Below are 19871 nucleotides of genomic sequence, written 5' to 3' on the forward strand. Positions count from 1 at the left end.
TGAAGGGGGTGAAGGGGGAGGGTGGGGGGGGGCCGGTTTAGAGGCCATGTCCGATTACGAGATCTCGGTGGAGGAGCTCAACGACCTCCTGGCTAACGGCAGCGGCTGCTACAGCCTGCCCAGCGCGCACAGCAACGAGGTGGTGCCGCGCATCCACGTGGGGAACGCGTGAGTGCGGGCCCGAGGCGAGGCGAGGGGCCGCGAGGGGTTGCGAGGGGCTGCGGGGGGCTGTGAGGAAGCCGGAGCCGGGGTGGGGGTGTTAGGGCCTGGGGTGAGGTGCTGGGATCTGCCGGGCCTCCGGGAGGCTGAGGGTGCGAGGCCCGGCTGGGGGCTGCTGCTGGTGGTGGAGCCTGGTGAAGTTGCAGCCCCAAAGTGGCACCCGCTGAGGTGGCACCCGCTGAGGTGTTTGGTGTCTCTGAGGTAGCAGAGAGATGAAGGAAGGTTATATCAGCACGCCGGGCTTTTATTTCTTCCCGGTGTTTTCCTAATGTTGCTCGCACGCCGTGGTCAGCGCCGCCAACCCGCACGGAAAAGGGAGGAGAGCCGGGATGGCCGAGGTGGACGTGCAGGAGCATCTCCTGGAGCCGTGTCCGAAGCCAGTGCAATGACCCTGAGCCAGAGGAAAGAGGTGGAACGAGAAGAACGAGCCAAGGAGCCATGGGCATGTTAGGTCGCAGTTTAACCATGTGCAAAATGACATAAGGCAAAGGTTTAATAGGAGTCGCCTCCCCTCCCCAGGCAGCGATTGGTCAAATGAATGCTTCTGCACTCAAAGACCTAACTAACCTCAATTAAATAGCAATAGACATGAGCCAGAGGCTTACAGATGTGGCTAGGATAAAAGCACTTAAAAAGGGGAAAAGCTTGTTCAGGGTTCACCAACCACTCTTCCCTCAGCCATGTGATGTTTATTTTTTGCACCAAGGTTCTTTCAGTTAGCAGTTCCATTCCCATCGTCTCCTGCTGACTCTCTGCCTGCCTTTGCCCTCTTGATATGTGTCTAGAACAGCAGATTCTCAGTCTTACGTGGAGTTTCTAACTCCTACAGAAACATAAGTCAAACCCATCAGTTTTCATTAACATTCTCCCAAGACAAACCAGACTTGGCCTTGGTCACACCCAGTTCATGTGGGACACACTCATCTAGAGATAGGACCCAAATGATGGTCTGCTGACAGCCACCTTCTTCATATTTTTAGCAGTTACCTGAAGATATGAAGCCATTGCCCACAGGGTCTGAAAATAAGTTGTTTGTGCAGTAAATAATTAAAAATAATTTTAAGGGTAGCAAGCAACTAGAGGGTAGTTTTCATTGTTCAGTAAATTAGTCTAATTATACACTACGGATTTTAATATATTTAGATTCAAGATTGCATAATAATGGAGGATGCATATGTAAGTTCCAAGATGGAAAATGTCTGTTGGAAATCCTTAGCTCAGAGAAGGACTTTTTATGTAATAATTGACAATCAAAGTCATCCTGAGCACTAGCGAAATTTCACAGAATCACACAGAATCACAGAATTTCTAGGTTGGAAGAGACAAGACAACAGTTTAACTGCTGGGTGGACTGACAGACAATGTCCGATTCTACTGTCAGGGTTTTTAAAAGGATGCTGAAGAACTGGGGAGGACAGCTAGAGGTAAGAAGTAACCGAAAACGTTTCACGGTGGAAACAAACAACCTACTTCATCTATCGAGCCTTAGTAAGCAATAATATATGTGAAGCATCCACAAAGAGCTAAGATAATGCACTACTGTAACTGAATGCGTGGCTGTGTATTGCGATTCGGTCACTGCAGGCTGAATTTGATAGCCCCAGATGGGAGATAAGACCAGCTCTTAAGAGGGTTTTTTGTACCAAACAGGGTTGTGCTATAGTAGTTGTCATTCTGCAAAAATTCGAGCTGTGCAGGTCTGTTCTTGTGCCAGTCCCAGCTCCGTGTCCCTCTCCTGTACTCTCCTTGTGTTAAGGCTAACGAGAGAGCTGGTTTTATGACCTGACTCATTCATCCACGAACTGCTGGGGGAGTAAACCAACGCTGCACGCGGCCTGTCAGCCTTTGTGCATATGTGGGCCCAGCAGTGTGCAAGGCATCGAGAAGGCTTTTACTGCTGTGCACAAGAAAAAAGCCTCAGCGTTGTTTGGGCCCCGTATTTGCAGATCATTAGTCTGTCTTGTTCCTTCCACAGAGCTTGAGGTACAGCTCATATTTTCAGCCGCCTCGGTGCAGTATGCATCAGACTGGCACTCGCCTCATATCTCGGGTTTGGCCTTTGTTGCACAAATCTTCTTAGCGAATCTCTGAGGAGCTGTTGGAAGCACTTTGCGTTGTGCTACAGGGAAGTCAGGGAGAGCAGTCCAGCAGAAAAAAGTAATGCGGTCATTAGCTCTGACATCCAGATCTCTGCTTTGACTTGGACGGATCAAACGCTTTTGCAATGTCAGGCCCCATTTATGGCTGCAGATGGCAGAGATTTTGTAACAATCTGAATTTACAGACTAGCCACATCTGTGGAGAGTTTGAATGTGGGGAGATTGGAGTCCCAATATCTGGCATAAAAGCCATAAAATTTGAACAGGCTTTATGCAGGAATTCATAGGAAGAAAGTAAAACGTCTGAGTGAGATTCAGAAACTTCTGTTCAAAGCCATTTAAAATATTTTGCATTGGGGTGCTGCTGGCTCTCCATATGAGTGACTCATCTTTGGATAAAATTGACAGTGCTGAGACATTAAAGAGGATGAGATTAAATTGGGTCAGAGTGTCAGATGCTAATTTATCTGTCAGGTACTGCATCTTGGCGTGCAATACATAAAAGTTATAATTAATGAAACACAGAGATAAAATGATAAAGTACTTTGAAAATAATGTGTTTGCATCTCACAGTAGACAGTTCTAACCTTTCAAAGAGATTAGACAAGGTTCCTGAAGATGAGTCAAAATGTACTATCACTAAAACAAGAATTATGATATTGGTGACATTAGCACAATTACTTATTTTCCAAGCAACAGCACAGCAAGACAATTCAGAATATGTCAGAAGTACAAATCATTTCCTATTACTGCAAAAGTCAAGATGTCTTTGAGTGTAGCATCTTAATCAATGACTGGGACGGCTGGACAGCATGCATCTTTATCAGGTTGGCAGATGACACACCTGAGTTTTCTGGCTGCTTGAGTGTGTGGGAAGGAAGCAATTATTTGTTCTTAAGGGGCATGCTGTAAGGAGCATGAAAGACATTCTCCCAAAATTAACATTAAATTGAGTGACTCTAAGGGAAGAAGTGGTGAGGAAGCAATTTCACATGAATATAGCAGTAGAAATTAAAATGTGTTATCGGATGGTTTTTTATTCCATATTAAGGATTTGGTTTATTTGCTTAGGTTATTTGCTATTTGTTATTTTTATTTAGGTTTATTCGCTTGGTTTATTTGCTTAGGTGACCAGGTGCATGGATAATGCCATATGGCAATCCTTTACAGCCTCACGTACCCTTAATTCCAGATGCACCATTTCCTAAGAATTGTGTTTTGTGGTTGGTAAAATTGTTCATCTCTACTCAAAGAAACACTTCTTAATGCTGTTACAGGGTGAGGAGCAGGGAACTTCTGTATTGAGAACAGACAAGGTCCCATGAATTCTCCTGGGGAAACAGAAGAGGCTGATGTTAGCTTCTCTCTACTACCTGTAGGAGCTAGCATTTCACCACTGAACACCATGCAGCTGGACTGAAATGTTAGGGAGAGATCCGACTGTGGGGAAGGAGAAAAAGAAACGGTACACAAATATTCTGTTTTTCACCAACAGCTGCGTAAGGAAATCGGCTATAAATCAGAAAAAATCATTCACTGAGAATGTGGTTGCCTCCAGGTGAGCCAGAACTGTGTTGCCAGACTCAGCCATGTCGTTGGACACAAGCTCCTACTGCTCCCAGCCAGGATCAGATATGTACCCATCTACCTACTGCTACTTATACCAGACAAAACATAGGAACTCGCAACTGAATTAATGCTTTCTGTTTTGGCCTTGCCCTATAGGAGTTACTTTTGTGTTGCAAGCAGAATTCCCCTGGCACTGGTACTTTTCCCCTGGCACAGATGATGTCCTGCCAGATGGAAAAATCTGTCAACATTTGTTTGGGTAATGAAGTTCTTTGCAGATATTTGGCCCATCGCCATAGTTGTTTGGCACAGAGAGCCGAAAATGTAGGAGCTTCACTCATGCATAAGGATTCATGTGCTTACATTATAATTTAAGGGGTGAAGAGTCATTAGGAGAAAAGGAACGCTCTAGATGTTCATATAGCCTTGAATTATGTGCAAATTGTGAGCAAACGCACGACACTCAGAGATCCATATAAATGCAGACTAACTCATTTGGGCGTTATATTAATTTTTAAAAAAATTGCTAGGTGTCCAGCCAAAACCCTGAGGTGCATTGCCGTTCCTTAGAAACTTGTCCAAAAATATAATACACAAATGCTTAGCTGAGCTTAATATTAAGATTCCTTGAATTTGCAGCTTATGAATTGAGCCTTGGGGAGATTTTTCTAAGATTTCTCTTTCCATATCCAGTAACACACAGTGAAAGCTGCCTTAAAAAGAAAAAAAAAGAAAACAAACAAACACAAAAAACATTTATGTCTGTTGAGGCTACATCTTTTCATAGAGAGTGCAGGAACTGAGTTCTCTCTGAAATAAAACCTGTCACTTTCTGCGGTGTTGACCAGAGGGCTCACATTTTACTAGGCAACCACACGCTGTGATCAACTAGATCTCCTTTATGTATTATTTTTTATGTAAAGCAAAGTTCGGATAAAATGAACGTTCGGACCATCCGCTAGAGTAGCAAGTACTGCTACCTGGCCCTTGCAGCAGTGGTCGTAGGCAGCAGAGGCTTTTTATAACTGGTTCTTAAATTAGCGTATGTAGATAGTGGTTAATCTTCGGAGTGACTATCCTGGGCTTTCTCTTACCTCCTGTACTTTCTTAATTTGGTCAGAATTTTATGTTCGGAAAGAGTAATAACTTTATGCTCTAGTAGCATCTAAGAGATGTTCAGGTGTTCTCTGCTCAGTTATCAGCCAAGAAAGCAGCCTTCTCTCACGTACAATTAGTGACTGGGGCTCTAAATACTTCTGTGGATGTAGAATATGCAGTTAATTGGAGCACTGTGTATTTAGCATCTATTAACAGAAAAATAAAAGCTTTTGGTTAGCTTCTGGGGACATCATAAATACTGAGACCATTCACCGAGTTCTAATCATTTTCTTGACACTTTTTATCGTACAGGTTCATAGCCAAGAACATTACGAAGCTGCAGCGCCTGGGGATAACCCATGTTCTGAATGCAGCAGAGGGGAAGTCGTTCATGCATGTGAACACTAATGCAGAATTCTATGAAGGCACAGGCATCAGATACCATGGCATTAAAGCTAACGATACACAAGAATTTAACCTCAGTCGCTATTTTGAGGAGGCAGCTGATTTTATTGAGAAAGCACTTTCCCAGAAGGATGGTAAGGCAAACTGAAATGTCTTTCTGCCGTGTTTTCTGTGCACTGCATATGTGTTAGTCATTTATTTCACTGTTTAAAATGGTTCGTTGCTCAGATTTTCAGCTGAACAGGCAAGTCAGTAATTCAGATCAAGACTTGGGATCAAAGACACCTGAGTACACAATAAAACAATCTTCTGTCTGTATTTGTGGACGTCCAGTATATGTTAAGTGGAAGTCTGTCATTGTAGGGGTGACTTTGCAAAGTGAAACAGCAACTGCATCCTAAAATAGCACCTGTCTAGGAAGACGTGTCCTTATTTTTCCTTAGACATGGTAAATCATAGGAAAAATCCAGAAAATAAATGCAGGATCTAAATGTTGTTTAAGAACACTAGAAGGTAGAGACAAAAATGATACAGGTACTGCATTGCTGTAGAGTACTCACACAACCTCTTATGTGCTTTCTTTCCAAATGTACAGTAAGGATGGAGACTCTAACCTTAACATTTTTTATTTTATTATTTCGTGTGACAATTACCTCATTATTCCCTAGCATTCCAGGAAGCTTGGAGATGAAATTTGCAGTGTTGTTGATTGCCACATTTTTCTAGAGTTTCCTCAGAGCAGAAATCTGAGGACATAGTGCAGTGGGCCAGACAGTGTTTCGTGTCTGACTGTTTCAGCATACCACTTATTTCTACATATGCTTGATTTCTTTCTTGCTTCACGAGTGAATGTGAAAGAAGAAAGTGGGCAAAAGAGGAGCTAGAGCTGTGATGTGCTTTGGACAGATTGAGAGAAATTTTACTTCCAGTTTGGTAAAGTATAAAAATTCTGAGAATTAACATACAGCTCTTGCAATTTGCTTTTTGACCAAGTGATACAGGCTGCAGCAGGAAGAAGAGTTTTAACAGTGCCAGCTGTGCCATGACTGTTCCCACTGAGTTAAACTCATCTCAGTCCTCTGAATAGTTGCAGAATGGATCTGAATTTACAGTACCGGTTCCACTTGGTGATTCTTTCAGCCTTAATATTGTCTACAGTGCCTGCCACTATTTTCTTACTGCAGTAGACAAAGAGCAAACTTGTGGCTGGGTGATGTTGGAGCCAGTTTTAAGATTAACTTCCTACTGAAATTAGATAGTCGTGTTTGACGGTGAAGTGTAGAGTAAGGACAGTGAAGCAATGAGGGATGCAGTGGTGTTGTCTCCCACAGTTTTGTTTTAGCAGTGTAGCTGCATGAAGTTTGGGAAGGTAGCTAAATGAAGGCAGGTCTGCCCTTCTAAAGACAGCCCCTAAGACTTGCTGCCTTTCCCAGAGGAAGGTTAGAAACCCTTTTGTATACAGGAAATAAATTCTCTTCTACAAACCTGCTTAAGGATCTCTAAAGCTTGCTAATTCATGGCTACAGGCCCTCAGGAAATATAAAGAATAAATTGTTTTAGCTGTTTGACTTGCTTCTGATTAGAGGTTTGCCTTGAGCTGCAAAGCCTCTGCAACTCAGAGCAAATGTGGTAACGGGCTTTCTGCTAGTGTGGTTCAGAGCAAGTTGTGGTCATCATGAAAAAGTGTATGTACAGTTCATCTGTTCTCCTGTCTCGGGAAAGAATTTGCCCTGGAGAGTAGCCTGGGACTGTATTTTATGTCTGGAAAAGCAGGTCAAAGAGGACACAGCTGAGAAACAATAAAAATGAGTTAAATTTCTCAAGGGGATTAGTGGCTTGCTTAATTCTTGTTGGACACCAACCTACAGCATTTCCCCAATAAATATGAGGAATGATTTCCCTAATCAGTTAGCTGGAAGCATTTTATTGGTGCTGGCAGTGGTGTGATTAGATACTCCTGGTTCTTGTTGCTGCATAATCAGCGGTTTCATTTACAAGAGTGTTAGTGTGACTTCAGAAACAGCCAGAGAAGTAGCCAGGTAGGATCCAACATGGGGTTAGCATAAGAATTGCCAGCAGTGCACCATAAAGGCTGGATGTCTTTGAAGAGATGCAGAGTATGACAAACAGCATGTTGCTGTCTTCAGCATATTTTAAACTGCATTATTTACGTATGCTCCTTGGTACTGGTCATCTTTAGGGGCAGGATTTGTTCTCAAATACAAAGATAGGAGAAAAATGGACAGGCACAGGTTGGCCTTTGTAATATGGTAGCAAATACATTTTAGTAGAGTGATGTAGAACTAGGTTTTTCTGCATTATTCGTGATGACAGACAGTAGCAACCAACTATGATAGCCCCTTTCTTCCAAGTTTTACATAGCTTTGGCAGCATTCTGAGTTTAGAGTCCTCAAGCTACCGAAGAACTAATTATTACGCTTTACATCCTAGCTATTTCATGTTGCCTTTCAATCACATACTCCATTATAACCCACCTTGTGACCTGTCTTCCCTGCAGGACAAGTGTTTGTGCATTGCCGTGAGGGCTACAGCCGTTCTCCTACCCTGGTCATCGCCTACCTCATGCTTCGCCAGAACATGGATGTCAAGTCTGCTTTGGTCACTGTCCGGCAGAAGCGAGAGATTGGCCCTAATGATGGCTTTCTAAGGCAGCTTTGCCAGCTAAATGAGCAATTAGTGAAGGAGGGCAAACTGAAGCCCTAAGACAGAGCGCTCTAGTATTTTTGAAAGTTTCTCAAATCGCCAGAGGATGTGTTAAGTGCTTTAGATTCCCTACCCCCAAGCTAAGCCACAGAATGTGAGGGAGACAGACAGCCTGCTCTTACCTAGTGAAAGTATCTTTCTCAAACCGTAGGTCTGTCTTTCAAGATGGCACCAAATGGTGTCACTTGAGTCTTGGAGCTGTTGCAATAAAGAGGTGTGTTTGGAGGGGCAACTCCCGTGATAACAGCTGTTTTCTCAAGTATTTCAGAGCCCCCTTGCAGACCGTATAACACGTGCTTTGCATTGACATTGCATTGCCTCATTAAGCTTTGTGTTTTCTCCCACCAGAGCACCATTTTCTGAGAGCCACAACACATCTCTCACTCTTAATTGAAGTACTGTGTTTTCCAAAGCTTCTTCATGCACACAGGTGCCTAAAGTTTGAGTGTAGGAGCTTCAAGGAATGGAGAAGCATATATGCAAATGCACAGGTGCACTCTCTTGTGAAATGAAGTATGCAGTGTTGTGTTTAGTGTGGATATATGCAATACACAGTGTGTGGTAGTAAAGCCATGTAGCGCCTGATCTTGATGCACACTGTATTTCCAAGACTATTTGTACCTCTTGCTGTTGTGATTGACATGAAAGTCTGATAAATGCTTTTTTAATCTTTGTTTTAAACTCATACTAGAAAAAAATGTTGAGTAAATGTTGAGGATCAGACTTCAGCAAGGAAGAAATAATGTCTGTATTTAGGAGTGCTTGCACTGGGTGTGTGAAAAAGTCCTAAGTATCAGAATAGAAGGGCTCCTGAGGTTTGTACTGAACTACAGTCTCTCTCCCTCCTTTGCTTTTGCTGTTTATTAATGCAGAATGGAACGATCACATACATAGATTCCTTCCAGTATTGCAGTACAGATGTGCTTACAGAACAGTTTGTTGGTACACTCTGACTCGTTTCGTTGTTTGCATGGTTCCATTAAATAGAAATGAACATTGTTACGTACCACGTGGAACAGGAAACGTTTCCTTTTATTAAAATAAATCATGTCTTGATGCTGTTTGACGTGGAGATGAAATGAGTCATTGCAGTGATGGGAGAGGAAGCTTTGTTTACAGTATGCCTGACTCGGGGTGTGTGTGCCTGTCAGTTAGTGTAGCACTATTCATGCAGAGGATCTCCTACTGCAAACCTAGAATTGTTGGTTAAACTGACAAAACCCTGAGATGTTTGTGTTCCTTTCTTTTCTGTGCTTTTATGTAGATCTAGATTTTAAAACCTAAACACTATTTTAACTAGAAACACTGTTGTATTAGTAATCCATGTAAGCCCAGAGCCAGTTTTGTGCACTCATTTCACTAAACAACAAATCACAAAGGACATAGATTGTTTTTCTTCTAATTGATTTGTTTTTTTGCTACCTATATAGCTATATAACTTGCTTGAAATTAAACTGCAGATATATTTCTTCTGGCTGAAGACAGGACTTATTTCTTTTTCCTTGCATAGGATGGGAACTGCCAAATCAAGAAGCCCTTTGCCTTTTGTGGCCTTTAAAGGGGCAACTGGAGAACATTCTGCGTACATAGGGTTGTTTCCTTTCACCTTCCTACAGTCAGCCAGTATTTAGTGCTTGCTTTGAAGCAGAATGTTTCAGTAATAATGAGCTGTAGTAAATTTCACTGGCAAATTACATACCTGTTTGCTTTCTCCCATTGTATTGGGATTAAATGATTTGCTGCTTCAAAATTCCTGGTTACTACTTTCATACTACATAATTTCTGGAATAGGAATATTGGCCTTACCTATTCTATTCTATTTCATCCATACTGTAGTCTTATTTACAAATCACACTCTTAATTTTTTTTTTACTGTGTGCACAGATCTTTTTCCTGTCTCATCTCACACCATATGTTCATAATGCCTGTCCACGCTACAAATAAAAAAAAAAAAAAGAGGAGATCGATGTGCATGCACTGTGGCTTTGAGCTGTTACATAGAACTCAAAAATTCCCGTCCATTAAAGAGCTAAGAAAATATTAGGCATTAGATCTTTTGTTACCATTGCACAGACTACAAAAAGGCTAATAGTTGTCTGAATAAAAACAAAATGGTTTGTTGAAGTGGAGTCTGTTTGCTATGTGGTGATGTTTTTGTACAGTTCTACAAGTCTATAATGAACTGTATGAAGTGTTGACAAATCAAGAAATACTGCCACATCAAAAATAAAGGAATTTGTTCTTATGCTCAGTATGCCCTTTTAATTGGGAGGTCCCTGCTTACTTCTGGTGGTAACTTTGGTGATACTCTGGCCCATTAATCTGAGTCTAACAAAGCTTATTTAACAAACATTTTGGAATAGTTGGTGGATTTAAATAAAGAAAACACCATTTCAATTTGATTTAAAAACCCGAGCTCTGAGACCGTATATCCTATTGTGTGTTACTGATGGATGACTCAGTAATGAAACCATTTCTAGCTTTGCTTTTAGAATAGGCTAAGTAGGGTCTCTGTAAAATTTGCATCTGTCATAGAACAAAGATAGCTACCGTGTCAAATCCAGCACAATGCAAGAAAATGCAATAACTTGGGGTTTTTGTACTTAAGAGTTAGAGAACTTAGGAAGTGGGGAACAGTGGGGGCGAGAGCTATTGTCATTTTATAGCAAGGAACAAAGAAGAAAGTTCAGCTACATAATAAGCCTTCTAAAATGATGATATGTGTAAAAACAAATCCGCCCTGTACCTCGTGCTGAGCTAAGTCTTTCAGCCATTGCATAAGCTCAGGAGAGAAGTTTATATCCTAGAAATAAAATTCAAAGCAAAAACAACATTTTCTGAGTGCATCCTCACCCTTTCTTTGGTCCTGCAGCTAGGACTACATCTACCCCCTTGGCAGCAACCATGTTGCATGTAGCATGCTCCTCTGAACTGCAAAAGGAGAGGATGTTGCAATGGGGCACTGCTGGAAAGCACACATTTTGCAAAGTCCTTTCTAAATTAGAATTAACAGCACCCAGAGTCAAGACTAGCAGCTGTGACACATTGTATTCCAATTCCATTTTTCAGCTGTGAGCCTGTGTTAGCATTGGACACATTTTTCTCCCAGACAGGAGTATATCTGGCTTACCTCTCCTGGTGCCAGGAGAATTAATCTCCATAGAAGGCTCTGAGGATGAAAAGCACTCTGTGTGACAGCACTACATGGTCCTGGAGCTGAAAGACAAACTTGTGTCAGATGCTTCCTCCTGCTGAACAAGAAAAAAAACACAACAGGATATTCGCAATGTTTATTATCATCATTTAAGTAGTTTTACTGAGCTGTCTTCTTTTGGCCAGAACTAGTTAAATCTCTGATGCTAGTACTGGAACTTTTTTTTCCTATTTTTTTTTTATTAGTTTTGCTAGTTTATTTTAATAGTTTTAGCACAGAGGGACTGACTATCGGAATCTCACTTAGTATAGCACAGAGGTTTCTTCTAAAATTACTTTCTGGGCTCTGCCAATGAGTCGATCTGAAAATAGAACAGGCCTGAGGAGGTAGCTAAAAGGACTTATAAGTAAGCATTCGTGGCCTTATTCCTGTGCTAGCTGAGGCATCCTGTGTATGGCATTACAATTCGGAACCCGGATGAGCATTTGGGACCCAGTAGTTTTGTTTTGGGGGCTATTTTTTCATGAGGAGTTGGATTTGGAAGACTACAATACCATTCTCAAACGATTATTAAAATCTATAAATCATATAAAGGTCAGATGGACATTAGCAGAGAGAAAAAACCTGCCTTTAACTTGAAACAGATTTTATTTTCCATGTCATTCATTTTTGTCAGCTGTTCTACAGGATTCTCACAACCCCTGTTCTTTCTCTGATGTATTCTTGTATCCCTGGAGCTCTAGAAACATGTTTAAATGTAAACCACTCTGGTAAATAGAAAAAAGAAAAGAAAAAAAGCAACAAAAAATGTGGGACAATTATGATGGCATTGACCTAACATTAAGTTGGTGTCAGAGAAACTGCTGTATGGAGACAGTTGTATTTTTTTTTTTTTTTTGGTAACTTCTGAATAGGCAATAATTATATTCCAGTTCTCATTCTTTGGACAAACTATTCATTTCTTCTATTTTGGAAATAAGCCCTGTAAATGCAGGTTGTGAGAGTAATTCAGTTGAGGGATTTTTTATTTTTTTTTAATGTATTTTAATTCCAGCATGCCAAGGTTGCTGGCCAGCTGACTCACCAGATGGAGCTGTAAGCTTGCTATTCATTCTGCAGACATCACTCCATCCCTGAGCAGAGCTGTTGTGGGAATCTGATGTACCCTTATCAGAAAGGCAAGCTGCTGGAATGATTTAGCAGTGCATTTGCTGGTCTCTGGTGGGACAATAATAAGATTCCATTTATTCTTGGCTACTTAGAAGCCATATCACAGCGTCTGGGCTGCTGCATGCAGAAGGGACGTGGCTCAGCTGAATTCCTGGGAGACAAGAGTTACGTGGGCAGGGTGACTTAGCAGCATCTTAGGAAAAGAAGTGTTTGAGAAGCAAACGAGCTCTTCAGAAACAGAATTGCTGGGCAAAGTGTAAATGAAGAGCCAGAGTTCAGAGGTGAGCTCAGACTGTGCGTGGATGCCTAACGGGACCGTGCACCCCCATTTCCTAGGCCAGGAAAAGGGAATGGGGGTGCTTGGTGGGCACCAGGAGCTACATGTGGACTGAACCAATTGCAGAAACTGTTTCTTCTGGGCATGCCTTCCCAGGACAGCGATGCAATGCAAGCACTTTAGGACCAAGGCTTGAGTCAAGAAAGCAGCAGCAAGGGATTCAGGCTGAATATAGGATGTTAATTCCCTCCTTGTATCCCTTAATAACTTAGAAGTGTAGAATCATGTATCTGATTCTTTATTAGCAACGCTAAGGATGGTGTTTTTCCAGCTCAGAAAACAGTATCCCAGTTCTGATTACAGTGGATCCAAACTCAGGTCATTCTCAAAGTGTCCTTTGATATAAGTCACAAATATTTTTTGGTTTTGCTCCTGTGCTTCATTAAGAGAGCAAAAATCAATTGTTCATGGGGGCCACAGCCCGGACTGTTCTCCTTGATTTGGTTCAGAAAGTGCTGCGAGCAGGCAAGCAGCTACAGGATGTGGAAGAATGTGTTTGTAGTTAAGGAATCTGAATGTCTATGGGATTTGGATTCTTTTCTTGCCTCTATTAGGCTGCTCTCCTGGATCGTGGACAAGAGGTTTGAAGCCAGAGGCTAAATATAGCTTCTGGTTTTGACTTTCATAGTTCTCGTATTATTTCCCCACTGGGTGATACAGATAAATGTTAAGACAGTTAAGAGAGGGGATTGTTTAAGTACTTAGAGAAACTACCTGAAGAAACTTTTTATGTTTTATCTGGGAAGAGATTACTGTGAGTTTGCTCCTTTGTAGTAGGATTAGGCTGACAGTGATAACTTCTGGAAACATTCTCCATGCAGACACTACATGAAAAGAAATTAAAAGAAACTGAGCTTTGACAGGCAAAGACATACAGTTTCAAATACATTTAAATAAGGTAACAAATAGCAAAGTTTCAGTGATTGTGAGTACTTAACTTTCTCGTGCTCCCCCGTTCTGCGTTTTGGCCGTATCCTGCAGAGCCGTGAGCTGTGTGGGGCCACTTTGGAGAAGGTCACTGTCCTAGTGGTGTTCTTAGCTGACAAGAAGAATAACAAGTTACAAACCCTGTTAAGTTCCTGGTCATTCTTACCTCCTTATTCAGTACAAACAAAGAAAAAGATGACATATCTATATTATAAGGCCTGAAAGCAGAGCTCAAGCAATCATCATACACGATTTCAAGTATAACTTGAAATACATATAACAGTCTAGCCTGTTCTTGGAAGAAATAAATAAACAAAAATAGAAACCACACAAATCCTACAGGGCTGATTCCACAGCTTTCCAGGCTGCTGTCTGTCCTTCAGAAACCTTTTGATTTGGTGGGCAATCGGGTGATGCCCTGCGAAGCTGTGTGCCCCTGGCGTTGAATTGATTTCACCTGTAGCTCTAAGCCAAAAATAATTATTTGGAAGTGAGGGAAATTATACTTGGAAAAACCTTTGCACTGGCTCAGTATTCGGGCTTGCCAGACCATCATTAACTGTTTAGAGTAAAAGAGGAAGTTATTAATGAAAGCTCATCAGTGCTGTTGATGTTGACTATAGGGAGAAAGGAAACAGCACATCTGAGGCAAATTGTGTGACAACAATTGTGTTAAAGAATCACATTCTGGCTGTTCAGAAAGAAGTGTTATGTATGAAGAAAACTGTGTGCTGCATGCCCCCTAACAACAGTGTAGCACCTGAGCTGGTAGGATAAGATTTGGGCTGTGGGAAGGGGAAAGGTGAGGAGAGACAGTGAGTGCACGCAGCTGTAAGCACCGCAATGCCCCACTGCTTTTAGAGACTCTGTGGAGGATTTGGAAATGAAGGCTCCTCCGAGACTTGCTAATCTCTCTGATGTTGGTCGGAGAGAAGGGGTAGGAGAGAAAGCATGCCACAGGATATTTCAGATGCTGGTATTTTAGGAAAAGACCACCAGAACAGGTAGGCTAAAGCTCATCCAGCGCAGTAGCAGCAATATGTCTGCTCTGTGTGTGTCTGTCTGTGAGTGTGGAAGGCCAAAGAGGTGAAATGTCCTCCGGTCATTACTGTTGTTTGTATTATTTATCATCAGGGTCACACCAAGGGAGAATCCACCTCCACTTTAAATTTGGTGACACCTGTTTTCCCTGCCGGGTCAGGGGAATTGTCAGAATGGAATGTAAGCCTTAGGTAACGAGTTCCCTACAGTAATAAGGAAAAACCAGACAGCCCCAACTGTTTTCAGCATTCAGAGAGAGAGAGAGGAGAAGTCAGAGGCTGTTATTGACATTCCGAGTAATCTTTAAAATTACTGAAGCTCAGTGAATCACTTTGGAATCTCTCGTACATGAAATATTTTCACGAGGATGTATGTGACAAACATTGCAGTAACATGCTCAAGTGTCCCTTTACTGCTCTAAGCACACATTTGCTTTCAGGAGCTATGAGGAGCTTGGTATCTAATCTTCCTAAAACATGAGGTTCTTTCTGATTTATGTATCTAGCCTGCCATCTTTTGTAAATACCTCGGAAATGTTTGTGCTCTTTAACTGCAGAAGTTATGCAACTGGCCGCATTATCATCTTATTTCTGCAAGGAAAAAGAATACCATAGATGAGATTTTAAAACACAATACATTAATAAAGCTTAGGCATAGGTGCCTGAGGCATAAGGTCACCAATTCCCTCTCCTTTTTTGTTTGCATCATTCACAGAAATCAGTCTGGCTGTGTTCTTGTGTTTAGAATAACCAAATGTCCTGTATTCAACACTTGTGCAAAATGTCAGCAGAAGTAATAGTAAGTAATGATATTACAGCCAATGCATTAAAAAAAAAAAAAAAAAAAAAAAAAAAACAGGAAAGAGGAAAAAAGGGAGAGCACCTCAGAAAGCATGGTGAGCACCATCCTGGCTGCTTACCCTGACAAACACACTGAAGCTAAATAAAACAACTTCTCATTTTGAAAAGAAGCTCTTTCCTGTTTCTTCCAGTACATTTATGACACAAAATGTAGAGCTCCTTTTTTGTAAAGGAGGAAAAAAAAAAAGCAATTCCCCAATCCTTTGCCTGCAGGGACTGAAAAGCATAACTCCTGAGCTACTGTTTCTAGGTCTGCTTCCTCTATACCTGGAGGTGGAGGGGAGAAGAAAAAGATTTAAAAAAAAAAAAAAAAAAAAAGTCTCAAAAACCTTTGCAAAAGACAATAGCCAAAGATTCAAATATGGTGGTAGAAGCAGGTTTTAGTTATAACATTGTTTAAACAACCAAATAAAACAAAACACAACAACAACAAAAATACACAAAACAAACATAGAAACCTGCAGAAAGACTTGTCAGGCTGCAATTCACCCTATCTTGTCAATTAGCATCGTTGCCAGGCACAAAAATGAAGAATATGAGAAGTTTTCATGTCAAAGCTGTAGAATACTGTCAGTAAGCCACCCCCACACACCCATTTTATTTCACACTGACAAAAGCTGAGATGAATGAGTTGTTGTCTGGCCCTTCCCACTTTGTATAGTCATTGGCTGGCTTGCTTCTAAAAAGGATTTAAAAAAGGGGAATAATTTGCCTTTGCTGGGAACTGAGGCTGTCAGGGTGCTGAAAAGCTGATCTGTGGGCTGCCACCATGCAGATCTCTTGGGCAGTGTGCTCTGTCTGCGTCCTAATCCAAATCGCCTTTCGATCCGTGGAAGGGTGGCAAGTGTTTAAAAATGATGCTACAGAAATCATTCCTGAGATCACCGAAAATACAGAAACACCGATGGAGCAGGCTTACAGCAACAACAACACAATGAACCAGGCAAAGCATGGGGGAAGACACATACAACAAGCTCCAGACCCTAATGGTAAGAAAAATAACATTACGTTACTCTTTTGGACCCTAGCAGGCAGCTGTAAGAGTGTACTTGTTATCAGATTGTTGTTATTTATTAAGGAATTTAAGTAGGAGGTGAAAATAATACTACGGTTTCTAAGTGTTGAGGTAGGTTCTGACTAGGGATGTTGGAGATCACACAGCAGAAGAGGCACGGGGAGGTTGCTCTCAGCCAGTTGAGAGGTGTGCTGCTCGCTGCCCTTTGCTAACAGCCAGATTTTCAGCCACATTCCAGTAGCCAAAAAAGAGTTAAAGCCCTCCCAGTGGGAATTCATGCCCAAATGAATTGGAGGGGATCCTGGTTTGCAGGGGTGTGCAATTTTGGGAGCGATTTGGCTACTTTGAAGGCACCAACACACTTCAGAGATGAGCTGGTGCTGCATTTGGGCAAATGTCTGGCATTAGCAATGGTGCAGAACACCAGCTTTGTGAGGAGGGATGGAAGGCAGGGAGTTAGCATCAGACAGGTGGTTAGAAAGAGAGCCCTCCTGGCAAACTGGGCAAGCTTGGTCCTTCAGACCAACACATTTGGCTGCCAAATGCACGTAGCAGCTCATCAAACATATGGTTTCCACTACTGTGCATTGCAAATCTGAGCTAGCTAATTTTTTTTTTAATTTTTTTTTTTTTTTTTTTTTTGAGGACAGTTGGAAGGGAATTGTGGTTTTCTGCTCTAGCTGTCAGTTAGGGTGTTTATAGCATAGCACTAATTTAAAAGGGAGGAAAAAAAGAGTAATCTTTTTGAGAGTGCCACTTGATAAAAGTCTGAAATCCCCAACAGGGGAGCACTCTGCTTCCCACCAACCACCAGGTCAAGGCAGGTCGGTTTGGCAGTGACATCTGAAAACCTTAATTTTCCAGCCTCTGACCACTCTGGCAGCAACTGGGGAATCTGTGCCACTGAAATGTGCATGGGTTTTCAGGTGGAAAAGAGCAAGAAAAGGGGATTGGACATTATTCAGGATATGCAATGGTCTCACATGCTTACTTTAACGTCTTTAACACAAGAAATCAAAACAATCCCCCAAAAGCAGCCAGACCTTCCAGGGACACATGAGGTTGCAGAACACCATAAATGATTTTGCAGCTTGTGGAACCCATGCACATGCAAGATAGGAGGTATATGCACAGAAAAGAAACCTTCATAGCTGAGGCAAATATCCTTATATTCATCTGTATCTGCCTATGTGCTATGATGGTACAAAGCACCTGATTCAGACATGGACCATTTCATTTCATTAACACAGTCCTTAAAACTTCTAAAACATCCAGTCTTGCATGCTGTACTTTGATGAATATAAACCTGAGCACTAAAAACATGTTTCTGCTCTCCACGGGAGAAACAAGAATGAAAACATCTGTATAAATACTGGTCTGCTGCTCACAAGTCAGGGTCAGAATTCTCTCTGGAGGCACAAGGGAGGGGGGGGAGCACCTTGTGCACAGCAAAGAGACCGGGACTGACAGACACAGCCTTCCATTTGTAAGCTGACCTTGAGGATTTCCATCCCAAGCGGTGTTCCGGACTTAAAATCATTCTTTTCACCAACAGAAGAACATCACTGTGTGTTTATCTAGATAAAGTTCTTTGATAAACACCTTCAAAAATCAAATTCTGTGCCTTGCAAACATGTCAAGAGGCAAAGCATCCCAGCTGGCAAAAGAGACCCCTCTGGAAAAGGGGCCCTACAATAAAAAACTTTTTCTTAATCCTGCATGCTAAAAAAATAATATTTATTTCCTAATGTTTCATTTGCCAATAGATATCCATTAAGGAAAAAAAAAAAATGGAAAAAGAGGAGGAGGAGTAACCACCATAAAGCTCTTAATCAGCCAGGAGATGCCTCTAGCTGTCTGAAGGAAATTATGTGGGTTGTGGGATTATTAGAGAGCAGTAAACTTAGAAAACATAATGCCTGAAGAGTGGGAATCCCATAGCACTGCTGTTATCTGCTGCTTTCCCTCACCTGGAACACGTTACACTAACTAAAACTCACTTCAGGAGCACTTTCCTTGTTGCAGAAGAGTTTAAATCAGGAGCGAACCTCTGAGGTCAATAACGTGACCTCATGTGGTGCTGTAGGCCTCACATGAGGAGCTGTAGGGGAAGGTTTTGCCTGTTGGTAAACGAAGCCAGCAGAATCCCAACAGAACTCCCCTCAGGGTGACCACTGCCACTGGGGTTGCACTCAGAAGCTCAGCTGCCCACTGGCACAGACTGGTACAGAGCTTGCCTGGTGGCAAGGGCAGGATCTTGGTGGTCACTTGGTGGTCAACCTGTACTCAGCGGGTCACAGCTAGAGCAGCCAGACACCACGAGTGGGTCTTTGGGCTGCCCCCTCCCCAGATCCATCACTGGGGATGTCTGAGCTAGGTGCTGCAGACCCGAGAAGGCTGATTTCTCGGGGATGGGGAACGAAGTAGCCAGATGTTAACGGGCTTCTCATTTTCAGATGCTTCCGACTTCAGCTGCAGAGAAATGCGAACCACCCGCTACCTGACGGAGGGGCCGTGCCGCAGCATCAAGCCCGTCAAGGAGCTGGTGTGCTCGGGCCAGTGCGTCCCTTCCCACCTCCTCCCCAACTCCATCGGCCGGGGGAAGTGGTGGCGGCAGAACGCCCTGGATTACCGCTGCATCCCCGCTCACACCCGCACGCAGCGCATCCAGATGGCTTGTCCCGAGGAAGAGACTCGGACTTACAAATTCCGAGCTGTCACGGCCTGCAAGTGCAAGCGCTACACTCGCTTCCACAACCAGTCTGAGCTGAAGGACTTTGGAAAGGAGACCGCCAGGCCGCAGAAGAACAAGAAGCCCCGTCTGTCCAGAGCCAGGAGCAGCAAGTCAAACCAGCATGAGCTAGAAAATGCTTACTAGAAGGTCACTCCGAGTGGGACAGCCTAGCAGCTCTGGATATTTTACAAAACATCAACCGGCACTCACAGGCCGCAGAATGAGGTTCTGACTGCAGTGGGTTCCAATTCCTTCTGCTAAGCTGGGTCAAAGGCTCACATAGTCAAAATCTGTCAGATTACAGCAGTCACGGTCTGCTAAGAGAATGAGATAAACCGAGCTGGTGGTAGCAACACCTAAATTCAGTCTGAGAGGAGAGGTACACCTGGGAGATTCGCATGAGGCCTCGCGGCTTGTGCACGTAGGGAGGTGGAGGAAGGCGAAGCTGTTACGGTGACAATCACTATCACACTTTGTTAGGGGTCGTTCAGCTTCCCTGTAAGTGATGGGAGCACCACG

At 42.6% G+C, this 19871-nt stretch overlaps 2 protein-coding genes across 2 annotated transcripts; both read left to right on the forward strand.

Annotated features, from left to right (window-relative positions):
• The first annotated feature begins 31 nt into the window (after positions 1-31).
• DUSP3 (dual specificity phosphatase 3) lies at positions 32-9588 on the forward strand. Its single transcript, XM_082778894.1, has 3 exons — positions 32-168; positions 5298-5524; positions 7909-9588. The coding sequence occupies exons 1-3, from the start codon at positions 47-49 to the stop codon at positions 8112-8114; spliced, it is 555 nt and encodes a 184-aa protein (XP_082635020.1). The 5' UTR covers positions 32-46; the 3' UTR covers positions 8115-9588.
• On the forward strand, positions 416-19638 carry SOST (sclerostin). The gene is made up of 3 exons (XM_082778893.1): positions 416-628; positions 16379-16592; positions 19075-19638. Exons 1-3 carry the CDS (start codon positions 488-490, stop codon positions 19494-19496), a joined length of 777 nt encoding a protein of 258 aa, XP_082635019.1. The 5' UTR covers positions 416-487; the 3' UTR covers positions 19497-19638.
• The last annotated feature ends 233 nt before the right edge of the window (positions 19639-19871 follow it).

Source organism: Aythya marila, assembly GCF_965140915.1.
Source record: "Aythya marila genome assembly, chromosome: 25".
Lineage (NCBI taxonomy): Eukaryota > Metazoa > Chordata > Aves > Anseriformes > Anatidae > Aythya > Aythya marila.